Source organism: Meles meles, chromosome 14 (genome assembly GCF_922984935.1).
Source record: "Meles meles chromosome 14, mMelMel3.1 paternal haplotype, whole genome shotgun sequence".
NCBI lineage: Eukaryota > Metazoa > Chordata > Mammalia > Carnivora > Mustelidae > Meles > Meles meles.
The window spans coordinates 25119722-25139307 of record NC_060079.1 but is presented as its reverse complement, the minus strand read 5'-3'; the positions used below and the strand labels follow the sequence as shown (position 1 = coordinate 25139307).

Here is a 19586-nt window from a genome sequence, read left to right as displayed (position 1 = left end):
ATTCTAAATCCTTTGTTGTCATTTCAACAGTCTTCACAGCATCTTCAACAGGAGTAGATTCCCTCTCAAGAAACCACTTTCTTTGCTCATCCTTAAGAAGCACCTCTTCACCCACTAAAGTTTTATCATGAGATTGCAGCAACTCAGTCACATCTTCAGGCTCCATTTCTAATTCTAGTTCTCTTGCTGTTTCCACCACCTCTGCTGTTATTTCCTCTGTTGAAGTCTTGGAACCCACAAAATCATCCATGAGGGTTGGAATCCGCTTCTGCCGAACTCCTGTTAATGTTGATATGTTGGCCTCTTCCATGAATCACCATAACAAATACAATAATATGAAAAAATTTGAAATATTACAAGAACTACCAAAACATGACACAGAGTCACAAAGTAAGCAAATGCTGTTGGGGAAATGGCACCAGTAGAACTGTTTGATGCAGGGTTGCCACAAACCAGACTTTGTAAAAAACACTATCAGCAAACCACAGTAAAATGAAGTGCAATAAAACAAGGTATGCCTATATTAAAAGAGTAATGGGGCACAAACAAGTAGGTTTTATGCCAGAAGTTTTAAGAGAATTTAGAACTGGGAAATCTATCATAGTAATTTAGAAGAAAAAAACTTATGTTGATAAATTATGAAAAGATATTTGATAAAATTTAGCACTTAATTAAAACTCAAATTAGGAAAGGAAGATAATTCCTTATCTGATAGTTATTTTTTTATTAAGTGAAGTACCATCACTAAACAATAAAAGCATTTCTGGTCAAAGCTGAAACAAGTCAAAGTTGTCAGTCATTCCCACCTTTACTTAACGTTAATGAAGTATGTTTTGGAACATACAGGTACAGCCAAATAATGGCTGGGGGGGGGGCAAAATTATTATTATTGAGAGAGGATACAATTTTCTGTTTAGACAACTCAATAGAATCAGTTGTAATCACCATTAAAACAGGAAAGTGTAGTAAAGCAGCCAGAGAGAGATTGAAGGTTTTCTTTGAAGAAGTCACCCTAAAACCACAGTTTACCTCTACCAACACAGTAGAGAAGAATGGATGGAGAATAAGAAACGTGTCTATTTTATGTAGCATCCTAAACGTCTAACACTCTTTAGTTGTCCTGAGCTGCAGACTTTTGTCTCTCCTGTTCTCTTTGCCTATAATCGGGTTTTTCTCTCTGCTTATATTCTGTTACTGTTAAACCTAGGCAGTTGTGTTTCCAGAATCTTTACTGTATAGAATGTTAGCAGCTGTTAAGGTGGAGGTTTGGGAATCACTTAGGGACCTTAAAACTGTGTAGAACTTTTCATAGATTGAGGAACACTGCTAGTTGTGTATGTCAAAGATCACCCTATTTCTGCTAATACCAGTCCCCCCATAGAGATTGTGGGGTCCATACATGGAAAGAAGTTCTTTTACTAAACCCAGACATTTAGCATCAGTTAAAACAGAGTACTTAGTTTGAGAAGGTAGATACAGAGATACCTACTTTCTGGTTTGTAAATTCTGCATTTAATGAACAGTAAGTACCATTTCAAAGATGTAGGTTATCTCTACTTTTCTCTTGAGATCCATGATTCATGTAACAAAATGACTTTTAATGTATACCAGCTCATATGTCATTATTCATCAAGCAGGAATTTTGTGGATTTATCTTTTTACAGTAATGTACATGATATATAATAATCAGCCAATTTTTTTTAGGGAAAAGGAAATGGAGAATTTTGTCAGTGTTATATGGGCTTACAGAAGCAATTTAAAATTACTAAACTGTCACCAGCAATGGGTTGTAAATTTAGACTGTCAGCCAAAAATGAGTATGGCACAAGGTAAGATACATTTTAATGCAAATATATTATTTAGTCAACTTCACTTAATATAAATTATGCAGAATCCAAATTATCCACTAAAAATTCTGCTTTAGTTTATGTTGGTATAGTAAAGATGTATTAATTATCATAGCAAAAGCTGTAAGAGAAGATGTTAGTTACATAAACTACAGTTTTAAAAGTGTATTAGTAAATACACTTTTAGGTTCTGATCTGGTAACCATGAAAATATTATCAACTCCAAGACACATTATTTGGATTATAATTAGTTATCAAAAATTGTCACTTTCAGAAAATGTCATCAAATTGAAATTTTTAGCTATAAAAACAGCTCTTTTTCATTCATTCTTAAAAACGATTTGTTTCAACAGTGGTTTTAGTGAAGAAGTCTTATATTACACTTCAGGCTGTGCCCCTTCTATGCCAGCAAGTCCTGTATTAACTAAGGCTGGTGTTACTTGGTTATCCTTACAATGGAGTAAGCCCTCAGGAACACCATCAGATGAAGGAATTTCTTACATTTTAGAGATGGAAGAAGAAACTTCAGTAAGTATAAATATGTATTTTAAGTAGTGTTTAAAACCTATTTCAGGTAACACCTATCCTTATAAGTAAATAGTGCCACAGTAGTTAGATCCTTTCCCAGATCCTTGAGTCCTTGGTGTTGGTTATTATTTAGGAGGAATTGGGAATGAGGAAGAACTCAGTCTTGTCTTTTCTTGATGTGTGGGAGGGGGTTTTGTTTTTTTATGTTTGTTTGTATGTATTTGTGCCTAGGAACAGCATAGACTGCATTTTTAAATATATATGTTTTAGGGAAAATAAAGAGAGGGAAGATCACCACAGCCTTTCAGCCTAAGCAGCTCTAAAAAATAAGGAAATAATATGTCCACCTTTTCCAGCTGTGTTCATACACTGCTTTCCCAAGCACCACAGAAGATATGAAGAGTATCACATGATATTATATAGTGCCACCAGAATCAGGTTTCCAGTGGCTTGTCTTCTATGAGCTAAAACATAGCTAACATGAGTTAGGGTGTCTTCTATTAGTTCTATATCGTTTCATAGCTTTTCAGAGCTACTTTAAAGCAATTTGAGTGAAAAATACATTGGTCCACTCCCAGCTATGTACCCAAGAGAATTGAAAACACATGTTTATACAGAAATTTGTACGTGAATGTTCATAGCATTATTCATAATGCCCAAAAAGTGGAAACTACCCAGATGCCCATTAATTGTTGAACAGATAAACAAAGTGTGATATATCCATACAATGGAGTATCATTGAACCATATAAAGGAATGGAATTAGTCATGACATGAATGAACATGAATACACAGAAAGTATATTAGTTTATTAGAGAGTATATTAGTGGATAAGAAAAGAGGGGAAGTGACTGCTAACCAAAAAGTAAAGTACAGGCTTCATTGTAGAATTAGAATTCAATGATAATTGTATAGTGAATACACTATAAATGATTGAATTTCATACTTCAAGTGGGAATTTTATAGTATGCGAATTATATATCAACTTTTAAAAATAACAATGGAAAAGTAGTGAGGCATTATCCCTGGAGCTATAAATAGCAATCCAATACCTAAGTGACATGCCTTCCTGCCAGCACAGCCAACCATTTATTTATTTACTTAAACACAGGGCAAGTTAAGTATGTCAAATGGTTATAACTCTGTTTAGCTCTTACAACATCTGTGTAGGAAAGTCTATTAGTTTTAGAGATATGCTTACTGATGGTGATGTTACCATTGACTGACTTTACCTTCAACACAAAGATCTTCTCTTGGTTACTATACTTATGGAGGAGTTCTCCATCCCCCTACAAACATTCATTAGCATTTCTGGATCTGTCCATTCAAGGTAGAAGATTCAAGGTGAGTATATTACACTTAAGAGAGTATTAATCACCTTGTACTCAGTAGAAGATGAAGAAGACCTGGGTCTTTTTACATATTTGTTATTCCCCATATTTCTGCTGTTAGACATCTGAGAAAGGCTTATTTTCACTTTCCAGGGATATGGTTTTAAGCCTAAATATGATGGAGAAGATCTTGCTTACACAGTAAAGAATCTCAGACGTAGTACAAAGTATAAATTTAAGGTAAGCTTTGAAAGCCCATATAAAATTTGTCGTTTTTGTTGTTCCTGTTGTCTTAAAGCTAAGTATACACCTCACTCCTTGGTTTTAAATCTAAAATAGTTTTGGGCTTGGGGAGCCTGGGTGGCTCAGTCAGTTGGGCATCCAAATCTTGATTTTGGCTCAGGTCATGATAGCAGGATTGTGAGATCAAGCCCCGCATCAGGCTCCTCGCACTGGATGTGGAGCCTACTTAGGATTCTCACTCTCCCTCTACCTCTCCCCACTTATGGTCAGTCACTCGCTTGCTTGCTTGCTTGCTTGCACTCAAAAAAACATAAAAAGTTAAAATAGTTTGACTTTTCTAATGAGCATTACTGCTTTCTTACTATGTAACATTGTCAAACTATATATATTTAAATTCAAATCAATTTTAATGTCTTATGGGACTTTTATTTGTGAGCAAACATCTTCTAAAATGTGGATGTTGTTAAACACATTCAGAATGTGCTTTTTTGTTAGCAGTATCTGAAAAAGTAATGCTTTTATTTTCTAAGTACATTATATCAAGTGGTACACAATTTCATTTTGTCTCATTGCTGGTATTCACCTGATGAAGATTATTTTTACCATGTTTCTTCACCATAAGGTTTTCCTTTTCCCTTTCTAATAATAGCATTTTCTAATTACTATGTAAACATCTTGGTTTTTGTCAGACTTTCACGTACTAGTTTTAACATCCATTGGTAATTCTTGCCTGAGTCCATTATTACTGATCAATAGTTGCCAAGTGGCAACTAAAATAAAATTAAATAAAATAAAAATTAAAATTTTCAATTTTATTTTGTCTTCTACATTTATTATTTGGCATTATACTATAAAGAAAAGCTTTCTTTTCTCATTTATGTTAATGTGAACTCATGGATTCCTGTTTACTGAGTGGGTTATTTTTGTTACTATGATTGTCAGTTGTGAGACTCAAATTGTTTCAGATTTAGGAGCCCCTTCAGTCTGGCTTTCAGATCCTTTTGAAATGTGTCCCCCATCATTCTTTGAACCTTTCCTTTCTGGCACATGATATTCCGGTCTCATCTTGTACTTTCCCTTCTTCAGCCTTGAGATTGTTTTGTTTCTCAAAGCACTTGGGTCCTTTTAATAGACAATGGTATTTATAAGCCAAAATCTGGGAAGTAAGTATACTTATTGCTGTAACAGTTTTGCTACTCCTGGATACCCTCTCAGTGGACAGAGCTATGAGCTATATGTATGTATGTGCACACACAAAATTTATATGCACAAACACATTTACATCTGTATTTCTACATATATATTTTTTTAAACCATGAGTTTACACACGTACCTCCAGTTTTAATCCAATACCACAGGTTAATTCTGGTTTTCTCCTTTTTCTTATTTCTAGCTCCCTTCATCATCAGAAAGAAACTTTGCCCCAGTTATGTCCATTATATTTAGTTTGTGAAACAAATTCCTCCCCCTCCCATAAAGTTCTGTACGAGGAGTTTGAGTCCCTACTAGGCAAATGCTGCTGCCTCCAGCCAACCCACCTATCCCCCAGCAGAGATACTTGCCTTGTTTAGCTCACCTGTTGGCCTTTACACTGAATTATTTCTGGTGTAAAGCAGACAGACTCTACATGTCATTTATTGCTTGCTTGAGACATGGAAACTATATGTATCATTCTTGCTCACTTGAAGCACTAGCAAGCTTTGAAAATTCATCTACTGTGGAGATTCCAGAAATTAATTCTTTTATAGTATAGCATCCATTCTCAGGGTATTTTTAACTCTGACTTGATCAGGGATATACATTGCTATTTCTTGGAGACAGTGCTTGAATTAGTCAATATACCAATTAATATAAGCCAGCCTACATTTTTGTGCCCAAGTTTTTGTAAAAATACAACAAGATGCTTATTAGTTGATACATTCAACATTTGAATTTTCTTCTCAGTACTTGTTTAATCAAATCACTTCAAATAAATGATAGTATCTACTGTAAATTGTTTTCACTATTAAAAAGCAAAGATAAATTTTATCCCTTGAGAACCTTAGAAAATTTTTAAGCATGAGATTTGATTATGAAGAGCATAATAATTATATTTACTATGCTTTGTCTTATATATCAGCTTCATTTTTAAAACTTATGATAACACTGAGTGATTTTAATTTTTTCCAAATACAGAGTTTTCATATTTTTACAAGAGTTATAAAATACTTAAGAAGTAAGTACATTCATTCAGTTTTCCTCTTAGGATGATGTTGGATTGTATTTTGCTTCAGTAATGATTATTGTTATGATTATTCAGTAATGATTAGAAAATGATTAATATTTTCTAAGGGGAAATGTTAAGATCTTTATAATTTGGAAAGTTTATTAAAATTCTTAGAATTCTACTATCCTGTAACACCATGGTGTTATTTCCACATAGAGACGAAAATGTTATATATACATATAAGGGAGTAAATTTCTTATGATCCACTATTTTAAAAAAGTACAGATTTTTATTTAAAATTGTTTCACTGTGGCAGTCACATTCAGATTGCAGGATATACAGTCAAAATCTCCAAGGAGACAATAGGCTTTTACAAAAACTACCCCCAAGTAACTAGAGAGGGGATAGGAAAACAATGTCTCTAAACAAACTCTTAACAGATCACTGGCTCATAGGAAGGGATTATATAAAAGCTTATTAAATAATCAATTGTAATAGTGATAACCAAGAATAGTAGTTTCCCAAGTGTGATCACTAGACCATTGTATCAGCATCACCTGGGAACTTGTTAGAAATGTAAATTTTCTGGCCCCCTCAGTTCTATTGAATCAAGAATTCTAGGATAAAACTTAGCAATCTGTGTTTCAGCACTGTCCAGGTGATTCTGAGGCTTACTGAAATTTGAGAACCACTGATCTAAAGGGGGAAAAAAATTAAAAATGATGACTATGTGGTCTTCTAGAAGCTTGGACATTTTCAATCTCCTTGTGCTTGGTGCCACCTGACAGGCTTTTGAATCATTAAATCCTATTGCTGTCTCAGACTTTCTTTTCTATTTTGACATTGCAGACTCTTCTTTCAAGCAAACCATATCAAAATAAAGTCTTAACACTAAAGAAATCTTAGAATACTAAGCAAAAGCAGCAAAATACTATAATCCAGAAAGCAATGACTAGATAGTATATTACTAATTGTAAAGAAATAATGATATAATTGACATAAAATTATACTATGACCAAGTTTACCAAATGCCAAGAGTTCTAGTTTCCACACTACAGACAATCCTAGGACACTCAAAATACTAAAACAAAATTGGAACAATGAAAAAATTTAAAGGACAAAAGAAAAATGAAAATAAAAATTTAAAGCATAAGAAAGCAGCCAAAATTCTTAAAATCAGTTAAAAATTCAGAATGGTTAACAAGTGTACAATGCTGACTCTGTCAAATGGTTCATTAGAAGCTGGCTGAGACCTGTTGTCCAAATTTAAAATGATAATAATTATTAATAATTATAATATTTCTTATTAAAGGCTTCAGAAGCTAGTGGCCACTCCCTATGACTCTGGGCCAGTAGGAGGCTGATTTCTTATTTCCTAAAGTTCCTGAAAAACAGTTTTTTCAGCAGCAAGCCTTCTAAATATCAAGTTCCGAGTACCTTGAGCTGAGAACCCTTAAATACTACACTGCAGCTTATTATTTATTTTTGAATTTTTTTTTCAGATGGAGAGAAATCGTTCAGTTAGTACCTGGGATTCATCAGCTTCTCTTATCTTCCATCTTTGAAATTCACTTATACACTTACATGTCAGCATCAGTGACAGTACATAAACATGTTGCCTTCCTCCTCCTCATCTTGCCCAGTGTCATTTTATGAGGTCTTCCTTTCTCCTTTGCCCTAATCTAAGTGTGCCTAAGTTTAGTCCTAACTTATTATGCCCCTTTCTCCCTTGGATACATCATCTCTTTGCTTTCTGTCAGCTGTCATTTTTTGTTCTGAAGAATACTAAATCTCCAAATCTGTTCTGTGCTGTTATCAAGCTATTCTTACTTTCTAATTACCATTTTATACCTAGATTAATCTTTCCGAAATACAGCTTTCCTTTAAAAAAAAAAATTTCCCTTAGTTTCATATAAGATTTTTTATATTCTGACACATTCAGTTTTTAAAATGCACTTTCACTCCTTACTTGAACTGGCTATCTCACCAGATTGATTACTTATTCTTCCTTGATCAGAGCTCACTATTTACTATTATTTCTGCTCTATACCCAGGGCTTTCTGTTCTCTCTCTTACCCAGGTTTGCCCTTTTACTGCTCTTGCCCATGAAGACCTCATATCACTTCTATTTACCTTTTCAGAAGCCTTTGTGGACCATTTTATGCCTTAGTAACCTTTCTCCTATTGCCTAAATCTTTTCATATACATCTTGCTTGTCTTCTGCATAAAGATTCTAAACTTGTTGAAGATAACAGAGTGCACCAAACCTAGAGTTCCCAGCACAGTGCTCCCTCTATGGTGGGGAACTGAATGAATGTTTTTGATTATTTGTAAAATTGTGGGGCTGGAGAGATAAGTATATGGCTTTATAACCTTTAATACCTTCATGGCTAACTGAAGTAAAAGGAGGCAGTGCCAAAATATATAGTCTTAAAAATATAATTAGTGGAGGGGCGCCTGGGTGGCTTAGTGGGTTAAAGCCTCTGCCTTCGGCTCAGGTCACGATCCCAGGGTCCTGGGATCGAGTCCCACATCGGGCTCTCTGCTCCGCGGGGAGCCTGCTTCCTCCGCTTTCTCTGCCTGCCTCTCTGCCTACTTGCGATATCTGTCTGTCAAATAAATAAAATCTTTTTTAAAAAATTATTTAAAATTTTTAAAAAATATATAATTAGTGGATCTTTGTCATTTTTAGGGAGTCTGTTCTTACTTAAATAGTTTCTTCTAGTTCTAGGTTTGAGTAAACACTGTGTACCATATTGAGAAGTGTTTTGACTCTCTTTGTGGTCCAGTTTGTAAAGCAGCAAATAAAAAGCATTGTCGTGCATGGGAGGACGAGGAAGCCTGAGCAAAATTGAACAATTGAACCGAATCTTACTGCATTCTCATGAGCTGCATGATTTATTTGGGGGTAGATTTATTACATCCATGTGTATATTATCATGTCATATCATAATGGAGCTTGTCTTGAGTCATCCATTCATCCTGTAATTATTAAGCATCTATTCTATAATAAAGCACTGTTCTAGACACTAAGAATATAACAGTAATCAAAATAACTAATACTCTAGGGGAATAGACAGTAAACAAGCAAATAGCAGATGGTGATAAGTGCTCTGTGGATTAATCAAATTAGGGTGAGGTAACAGAATGATTGGGTAGTCAAAAAGTATTTTTGGAAAAGACACTTGAATCTGAATAACCAGAAGAAGTTAGCATGTCAAGAACAAAAAGACATGGAGCACTGGGTGTTGTGCAAAAAGAATGAATACTGTTACGCTGAAAAAATTAATAAAAAGGGAAAAAAAAAAAAGAACAAAAAGAACATTTTGGGCAGGAAAAATAACTGCTAATGCAAAAGACTGTAAAGTGGTGGTAGGCAGGGTGAAATCACATAGGGTGTTGTTGGCCATAGGGAATTTAGATTTTATTTTGAATAAAATGAAGCTGTTGAAAGGTTCTAAACTAAGAAGTAAGTACCTTTGGCAGTTGTATAGAAAATAGAATTGAGAGAAGGAATGAAAGCTAGGAAACTAGTTAGTAATATAGTCATTCAGAAAAGATAGAATAAAAGAAGCCTTGACTAAGGTGGTAGTAGTAGCAGAAAACAGAAAAGTAGAGGTAGAGTTGACAGGATTTGCTCATAGATTTAAGTTGTAGGTTTAGAGAAGGAAGAATCAAGGATGTTTCTTAGATTTTTGACTTGAGCAACTAGGTAGATGATGGTACTTTTCACTGATGAGAAAGAGTAAAGATGGAGCAGGTTTAGAAAAAAAATCATATCAAGTTGGATATTTGATTTCAGGAGCTTTAAGTTCAGTAGACGAGATAAGGTAAAAATATATATTGAATTTCTAAAGTCAGATATAAAAATACTTAGATATGAATTATGTTTATTGCTGTGCCACTGAATAGCTTGAAAAAAACAGGTATTGGGTCTGCGGGTCAGGAATTCAGGACCAGGTTAGCTGAGTGGGTCTCATGAAGGTTTTATGTGAGGTTATAGTCAAGATGCCAGCTAGGGCTGCAGTCATCTGAAGGCTTGACTGGAGCTGGAGGATTTGCTTCCAAGTTCACTCAAGTTGGTTGTTAGCCCTCAGTTCCTCTCTGACTTTTGGTCAGAAGCTTTAGTTCGTCACCAAATGGATTTTTGTGTAGGGAAGCTACACACTCTCATTTCTGTTACATTATGTTAGAAGCAAGTTATTAAGAACAATTCAAAGGTAAGAGGAATTTGCCTTTACATGAATAAAGGAAATTCAGAGAATTTGTGGACATCTTTTTAAAACTCAAAGAATGTAAAAGAATAAGTAAATCATGCCCAAAGCCTATCAAGTATTATCAGATATAGCTTATTCCTATGATAATTTTTGGTTAGTATCAAAATTTTAGACTTAAACTTATATTCCCAGAACTGACTCTAAAAGGGGATTATACCTAAATATTCTTCATATATGCTGAGTCCCTGTTGAAGACAAGCAGTTCTCACATACCAAGCCATCACAGTCCGAAAACTTATCTTTATAATTTGATTGAGCTTATTTATCTCTCAACACTTTGTTCATTTTAAGTTATTATCATTAGGTATCGAATATTGTTTTAAGTCTTTGGTTTTTTTATGTCACAGGTTATTGCTTACAACTCAGAAGGTAAAAGTAATCCAAGTGAAGTAGTAGAATTTACTACATGCCCTGATAAACCAGGAGTACCTGTGAAGCCTTCAGTTAAAGGAAAGATACATTCACACAGTTTTAAAATAACTTGGGGTAAGATATTCATATTTGTACATCATTACTTTTATACTTGATTAAAATGATTTGAATATTAAGATAATTCTTAGGATAGTTCGGTACATTTGTTAGCTCAAGCAAGTTCAATAGGAAATGTGAGAATCATTCATTGTTTGGGTATCTTTTTTTGTGGAAAACATTGTACTCACACAAATACAGAGTTCATATTTGTTACAGGAAGAACTTGGAACCTGCAGTAAGACTATGAGCAGAGGTAGCACTGTGTGAAATGAATGATTACTGAAATTATAGCTTAAAAAGTTACTTGGGTCATCCTAGCTCTCATGAAAAATGAAAATCACTTACTCACTTCAAACAAACATTTGTTGGAGTGCCTGTCTGGCTCAGTCAGAATAGCATGCAAGTCTTGATCTCACACGGTCTTGAATTCAAGCCCCAAACGAGCCCCACAATTGGGTGTGGAGATTGCTAAATAAATAAAACTTGAAAAAGAATAAAACATTTATTGAACATCTGTTTATACACTACTTAAAACACTGATACTAATCAAAAAAGCATTACAGGTGACTTTCTTTAACAGTCTGAGGTTTGGTATTCTGTTTATTACGATTTCTGTCACTGTTTAATTATATGTACTTTGCCTAATACCACTTTTTACTTTTTTGGATAGACCCACCAAAAGACAATGGAGGTGCAGCCATCAATAAATATGTAGTGGAGATGGCAGAAGGTTCTAATGGTAAGAATAACTATTAAAAATTAATAGATTTAGGGATACCTGGGTGGCTCAGTCAGTTAAGTATCTGCCTTCAGCTAAGGTCATGATCCCAGGGTCCTGGGATCGAGTCCTGCATTGAGCTCCTTGCTCAGCAGGGAACCTGCTTCTCCCTATCCCTCTGCCTGTTGCTCTCCTGCTTGTCGGCACATGCGTGCTCTCTCTCTCTCTGACAAATAAATAAAATCTTTTAAAAAAAAAATTAATAGATTTATTCTATTTATACCAGTCTGCCTCTGCTCTTCATGACTTTGCATTTTATATGATCTCTTTTCTTTCACTTTTTATTTTTCCTTTGTTTATAGCAGTTAGTATTTTGCCTGTTATGATCCACTTTAAGTTATAATCTCTAAGACTGCTGTACACCTATATTATTAAATTTACATTTACATTTTATTTCCTTTCTCATTTGCTTGCTTTGCTCATTTCCAGTATATCTGAACTAAAAAGTCTTCTGAAGATTTATTCAGTTAGATTTATAACCAGACATATCAGAGAAAAATTATCTTGTAAAATTTAATTTACATTGTACTAGTTTCAGTAACATTCTCTGTGCCTCATGAACTTTATTTTTGAATGACACATTAAACAGTCTTTATTTCTATGCAATGAACTGTTTCCTGCAAAATAATGTCTTTTAATTAAGGCTAAACTTCCTATGTTATTTGCTCTTTCTACTCTTTGTGTGTTATAATGTCATTACTGGACCAGTAAACACATTTAAAATGCTTAATTAAAAGCAAATTATGAATGTAAGCCAAAGTTTGTACAGAGTTACATAGATATTTCATTTCAACAAAGCCATGCAGATTTGTCTAGGAAGATGTAAAATAAAGAAAATTAGATCATCTCCAGGAAATTCGAAACAAGCTTAAATAGTTTCTGACAAATTACATAAACACTTAAATTAGTGAAGCTAGGATACCTGCTGTGTCTGTGATACCAGAACGTTAAACATTACCTTGTGGCTGATTGAACATAATTCTTCACCTTACAGGAAACAAATGGGATATGATATACAGTGGAGCTACTAGAGAACATCTTTGTGATCGACTGAATCCAGGTTGTTTCTATCGTTTACGAGTTTACTGCATCAGCGATGGAGGACAGAGTGCGGTAATACTTACATGTAGATTTTTTTTCAAGTTTGGGTCACATAAGATGGGGTCACCAGATGCTGCCTCAAAATTTGAAATGTATCCAAAGTAATTTCTGTAACCCAGGTGATTAATTTTATAGTGACCAGGATTTCTAAAAATAGTACTTGGCTGATAATCCATATTCAGTGAATATGTATTGACTGGTTAGTGTTTAGTTTTGGAAAAACAAATACACAAAAATGTTGCAGAAAATTTATAAAGATAAATTTTAGGATGATGCTTAATAACCATACCTAACAGAGATAGAAATAATTGTAGAGTGATTGCTTCATAAATTATGTGTATCAGGACAAACCATAAAATATAATTTACTGTTTAAACACAGATTCTGATATTTACTTATTGCAGAAAAGTTCTTAGTTATTATTAGAGATCCCCTAACCAAAATGGACTCAGTGTGCCATTGATTATATATGAGATATTTGTAATGTTCTGGAGAGGTATGTTTTTTAATAGGAGTGATTTTTTTTTTTTAATGAATTTAACCAAGAATGTGTTCATGGAGCACACATATTAATATTTTTCAAATGGAATTTGATGCAATAAAGGTACCTCTTTTTTTGAAGGTACCTTTTTTAAAATAAATTTATAAGTTTTGTGTTGAAAATGTGAATATTATGAAACTGAGTGCAAGTCCTACCCACAGGCTTTGGGATCCAGTTGCTTCATTTTATCTAATAAAATCTTCTTGGATTTAAAAAAAGGAAATCCACTGTACACCAAAAGAGCCTCTAATTTTCTGATTCAGCATTATAGCATTCTGTATAAGATACCTTTCTGAATAAGGTGATGATCAGATATTTTTTATGCTTAGAAAGAAAATTAATACAATGCAGATAAGGAATATGGCACTGTGTATCAGTATTTTTAAGAGAAGTCTTCTAAAATAAAACTTAATATATATATTTTTAGATAGTATAGAAACTAAAATCATACTAAATACCTGGAGATACCAAATAGTTGGAAAATCTTACCTAATTTTTTAGTTGTTTTTAGGACTAAAGGAAATAGGAAAGATTATATATACATATTAGTATTTAGATTAAAAATACAGTATATGGTTAAGTAAGCAAAACAGTCTAAACCTGAAAACATAGCAAACAGTATTTACAGAATGTTAAAACATCCTTCTTTAGAAGAGATTTGTGAATCCATTTGGACAGAGTCAAAAATAATGTCCATTAGGATTGTTGAAGGTTATTTTGCTGTTGTTGTTTAATTATGAAAAGACGAAAAGGAAGAGTTTTGTGGGGGGTTTTCTGATAACTTTCTTTGTGTATATAGTCACATAGAATGTTTCTTTATCTCTATAAAGTTAGAGTTTTAATGATTTAATTGGGTTTTTATTTTATTTAGAACTTTATTTCTTTTCAGTTGAAAGTCAAGTAGAATTTCAAATTATTGGTGCAGTCTTTGTGTTCACATTATTTTCCTTTAACAAAAGCAGTCTGATTATTTGGTTGGGGCATTTTGTTTTGTTATTGCTTTTGTTTTGGCAGGTATCTGAATCTTTACTTGTGCAGACTCCAGCTGTGCCTCCTGGCCCCTGCCTCCCTCCCAGATTACAGGGTAGACCCAAAGCAAAAGAAATACAGTTACGATGGGGTAATTTCCATTTTGGTAATAAATTTTTATTAAGTTAGTACTAAATATACTCCTTTTGTTAAACTACATAAATCTTTCCACCTTTAGGACCTCCTCTGGTCGATGGTGGATCACCCATTTTCTGCTATGGTGTAGAAATGTCTCCTGTAGAAAAAGATGAACCAAGAGAAGTTTACCAAGGTTCTGAAGTAGAATGTACAGTGAGCAACCTTCTTCCTGGAAAGACTTACAGCTTCAGATTGCACGCAGCTAACAAAATGGGGGTAGGAAGACTGTTGATTGAATTATGATCACAGTGGTATTTCATATGACATATATGATTGCACCCATTAGTTAGCCATTTTGCTTTCAATATGTGATTCCATAGTTTACAGTTATTTTTTGTTTTGGTTTTTTTTAGTTGGTTTTTTTTTTTGTTTTTTGTTTTTTTGGTTTTTTGGTTTTTTGTTTTTTGTTTTTTTTGTTTTTTTTGTTTTTTTTTTTTGTTGTTTTTTTTTCAGATTTATTTATCTATTTTAGAGAGAGAGAGAGAGCATGGGGGAAGGGGGCAGAGGAAGATAGTGGGGGAAGGCAGAGGGAGAAGGACATACAGAGCCTGCTGAGCACAGAGCTGGATCTCAGGACCCTGAATTCGTGACCTGAGCCAAAATCAAGAGTTGGCCACTCTACCAACTGAGCTACCCAGGTGCCCCCAAATTTTACAGTTTTTAATAAGCCTATATCAATAAAGAAGAGAGAGGTCAGTGTATACAGTAACTTAATTGTTCTAGAATCTCCATATTTTCAAACCCCACTTATAATTCATGACACACTGGACTTCAGCTGGGCTGAAGTTTGCTTTTCCAGTGGTGCTAGTAGGTTTTACTTTTAGTAAGTTTAAGAGTAGAAACAAGACCATAAGATGAAATACTTAGAATAATAATTAAGTTTTTTGAGACTGATTTTGTCAGCATTTACTTTCAGGTGATTTTTACCTAAGGGAGGGAAAAAAACATTAAGCATTTCTTGTTTTATGAGGCTTTTTAAAAAGTATTAGCTGTGTATTTGTACAACTCCATAAAATGGACAAAATAGGTGATATCTACATTTTACAGCTAAGGAGGTTAGGGCTCAGAAAAGCTAAATACCTTGCCCACAGTCACACAAATAAGAAGTGACAGAAATAAGCCACAGACTCAGGGCTGTCAGACTCCAGAGCCAAAGCCCTTTCCACTCAACCAGGACATATCTCATCTCTGCATTAAAGCAGGTTCTCTAAGGACAAAGCAGTAGTTTGTTGTCTCAGTTGAGTAACATTCTCTTTTCTTATTCTGTAATTACAGTTCCACAAAATTAAACTGACAAGTCTCTCCCATTATTTCATATTTTAATGAACTATATTTTAGTCCCATTCTCCAACTGATTTCAGTATCTTTATCTGTTAACTTATTTTAAAATTTCTTATGTCAATACTTTGTTGGCAGTTCTAACATAAGCCATTGTTTCCTGTCTGAAGTCATCATCTTGTCAGCCTCAACAAGGCTGCAATACACTGGGATAGCATCTTTAATACTAGTGTACTTAATCTGTATTTTCAGGATTCTGATAATTTGTCAAAATCATCTTAAATAAATATTTACTTTCTGCATTTCAAGAGAATATATATTTTGGACTCTTTTTAAAACCATTCTAAATTTTGGGGCACCTGGGTGGCTCAGTTGGTTAAGCATCTGCCTTCAGCTCACGTCATGATCTCAGGGTCCTGGGACCAAGCCCCACATCCGGCTCCCTGCTCAGTGGAGGGCCTGCCTCCTCCTCTCTCTCTCTCTCTCTCTCAAATAAATAAAATCTTTAAAAAAAAAAGCTATTCTAAATTTTAAGATATAATTTATGCCTACCATCTCCCATACCTTTAATTGGCATCCTTGTCTTACTCATATAATTTTTTCTGACTCATTCCACATTCCTAATTCCTTGATACCCTGCCCTTCTTACAGAAACAGTTCATGAAGAAAAAGCAGAAGAAAACACAGTAAATATCAAAACTTTAAAACACCCCACAGTGACTTCCTTGATCATTAAATCTTTTTCTTTTCTGTGAATGCTTTTAGAGTTATGACCAGTTAGTCTTAAAGAAGATGGATAATGTACTTATTCATTTTTATGAATATTTATGGAGAGCTATGCAATCAGTGTGTAAAAAATGAAAACACTGGCTATATTTGTTTTTCTAGTTTGGACCATTTTCAGAAAAATGTGATATTACTACAGCCCCTGGACCACCAGATCAATGCAAGCCTCCTCAGGTTACATGCAGATCTGCAACTTGTGCACAAGTAAATTGGGAGGTATCGTAATTCCCATTGACTTACTTTAAATAATTAGAATAGTTCATATAAAAGAATAGAGATCCTCTTCATTTCATTTCCTAAATTATGCAAACAGTTAAGTCCTGTAAAATTCATGTGGTAAAAAGTGGATTTTTTTTTTCTCTTCAAAGCATTTAAGTAAGGTATATATGCATTACAAGTATATAGTTTCTTGTTCATGATGTGCTTCGTATTTTTTTCAAAGGCTGTGTCTCATTACTGAGATATTTAGCCACTGGTAAGTTTAATGTTAAGAACAAACATTTGTAGGTATCAGTATAATACTATTTCTCTTATATTTATTATCTCCACTTGTTTATTGTATATAGTAATCATCAGTAATGATAATTACATTTTCAGTTTCCTTTGAAATTTAACGAAGAAAATGTCCTTACGTGATTTAACATTTATATTACTTGGTAGGATTATTTTGAAGAATATTTATATTAAAATTCTCTTTCTGAAGTGATTCAGCCATATTTTGAATTTTAATTGAGAACAGTTTTATTTTGTTGGCCAATATATATATATTTTTTGGCCAATCTTACATTCAGGTGGCTTTAATGAATAAAAATGTAATATTGAACAGTTTTAATTCTACTTAAACATTTTAAAGAAATTCAAAAGCAATTCGGTTTTTTATATGCTCAGGCAAAGAACATTTTTGCCCAAAACCCATTTAATCAATGTCAAGACTTAAGACCTTTTCCCTTTCTTAATTTAAAGGTCCCTTTGAGTAATGGAACTGATGTCACTGAATATCGATTGGAGTGGGGAGGCGTGGAAGGAAGTATGCAGATGTGTTACTGTGGGCCCAGTCTCAGTTACGAATTAAAAGGACTTTCACCAGCAACTACCTATTATTGCAGAGTCCAGGTAAATGTGGTCGGGGCCTTTCTGCTCTAGCCGGAGTTTTGTGTTCTGTGAGCATTTTGTTGGTCATGTTTTTGTTAATTTATGGGCTCTGTTTATTTGTAGGCTCTGAGTATTGTGGGTGCAGGGCCTTTCAGTGATGTAGTAGCCTGTGTGACTCCACCATCAGTTCCTGCTATTGTGACTTGTCTTCAAGAAATAAATGATGATGATATAGAAAATCCCCATTATTCACCTTCTACATGCCTTGCAATAAGCTGGGAAAAGCCTTGTGACCATGGTTCAGAAATCCTTGCCTACAGCATAGACTTGGGAGATAAACAGCCCTTAGCAGTTGGAAAGGTTACAAGCTATATGATAGACAATTTGCAACCAGATACAACATACAGGTATGCTCTACAAACTGTGTTAATTTTTGCCTAATTCAGAGAGAAACTTTAAATAGAATAATCATAAATTGATTTTCTTTTTCTTAATGTGGCACTTAGAATACGAATTCAAGCCTTGAATAGCCTTGGAGCTGGTCCTTTCAGCCACATGATAAAATTAAAAACTAAGCCCCTCCCTCCTGATCCACCTCGTCTGGAATGTGTTGCCTTCAGCCACCAGAACCTTAAGCTGAAATGGGGAGAAGGAACCCCAAAAACACTGTCAACAGATTCTATTCAGTACCACCTTCAGATAGAGGATAAGAATGGAAGGTAGGTGTTCTTAATTGCTTCTTTATATAGTTTCTTAGGCATACCAGTTTTAACAGTAGAAGTAAATAAAATTAGTTTTCAAAAACAAGATTAGAATTCTGATAAGAAATAATTTTAAATGTGCTGTTTTCAAAACACCAGAAGATATAGTGACAATTTCCTGTTCATAACTTGTGAGTGGGATGCCAAGAGAAAAATTCAGTGGGCTATTCTTTGGCTCTCTTCTCTAACCCATTTACTCTCTTCATGCAGGTAAAAGAAACATAGTCTTTTCTTCAGACTACAACAACAAAGTTCTTCAACCCTTATTTCCGGCAGAGGCAGTTTTGTTAGTAAATGATTGATTGGTTTAAGGCCTCTGAGATCCTTGAGGGTAGGGATTATGTCTCACTTTCCACCACACCCTGTCACAGGGCCTGCACACACAGTAAATACAGTTCAGTTCCTCACTGTCAGATCTTGTTTACTCTCTGATTATTAGCCAGACCCCTTACTACTCGGGTTCTTGTCTTTGCTGCCATCTTTTACATTTTCATTACATCCATGCCATATATTATCCCACTAAATCATTTTTAATTATAAATCAAAATGTGTAATATAAGTTATTCAGATGCAAATCTGAGGCCGTTTACTGACATTATATCCCATGTAAACAATGCCATATACCCTCCACAGGTATTATTCTTCTAATATTTTAAGAATTCAGATTTTACTTTTCTACTTTTCATTCAGCTTATGAGAAACAATTTGTATATCTTATGGATTCAGAGTGCTATTAGCAGTTCTTCCCTAAGTTTTCCCACTTTGTTTTTTTGTGTTGTGTTTGCATCTTAGCCAAATATTCAGTAATGGAATATTCATGGTACTTGTACATAAGTACTCTCAGAGGTACTTACATATTTAAAATAACATACGAATTAAGCATACTATATCACCAGTAAGAGCATTATGCAGAGCAAACAGTATTGATCATTTTCTGAAATCTATGCCTCTGTGAATATTAGCCCTTGCCATTGGCAGAATTTTATGTTCACTTTGTAAAGCCTTATTTCTAGAAGGAGGTTCTTTGCCTTGCTACAGATTTTTGGTATAGCCATTTATCTTCAATACATGTTATTATATCATTGAGTGAGTGAATTCTATAAATTATTTTCATCCCCTTTGTAGCATTTACATTTGGGGTAATGCAAGAAGGTTTACTGGAAATGGGTCTAATTCGTGT

General features: G+C 34.1%; 1 protein-coding gene across 2 annotated transcripts in view; it reads left to right on the top strand.

The window, feature by feature from the left end:
* The window catches only part of FNDC3A (fibronectin type III domain containing 3A), a 167631-nt gene that overhangs the window by 136027 nt on the left and 12018 nt on the right, over positions 1-19586 (top strand). For both annotated transcript variants that reach the window (XM_045977988.1, XM_045977989.1), the window contains 12 exons: positions 1705-1829; positions 2201-2375; positions 3859-3945; positions 10779-10917; positions 11573-11641; positions 12675-12793; positions 14337-14442; positions 14530-14705; positions 16656-16769; positions 17517-17666; positions 17769-18052; positions 18152-18364. In XM_045977988.1, coding sequence (XP_045833944.1) covers positions 1705-1829; positions 2201-2375; positions 3859-3945; positions 10779-10917; positions 11573-11641; positions 12675-12793; positions 14337-14442; positions 14530-14705; positions 16656-16769; positions 17517-17666; positions 17769-18052; positions 18152-18364 — 1757 coding nt within the window. The remainder of the gene's footprint in view (positions 1-1704; positions 1830-2200; positions 2376-3858; positions 3946-10778; positions 10918-11572; positions 11642-12674; positions 12794-14336; positions 14443-14529; positions 14706-16655; positions 16770-17516; positions 17667-17768; positions 18053-18151; positions 18365-19586) is intronic.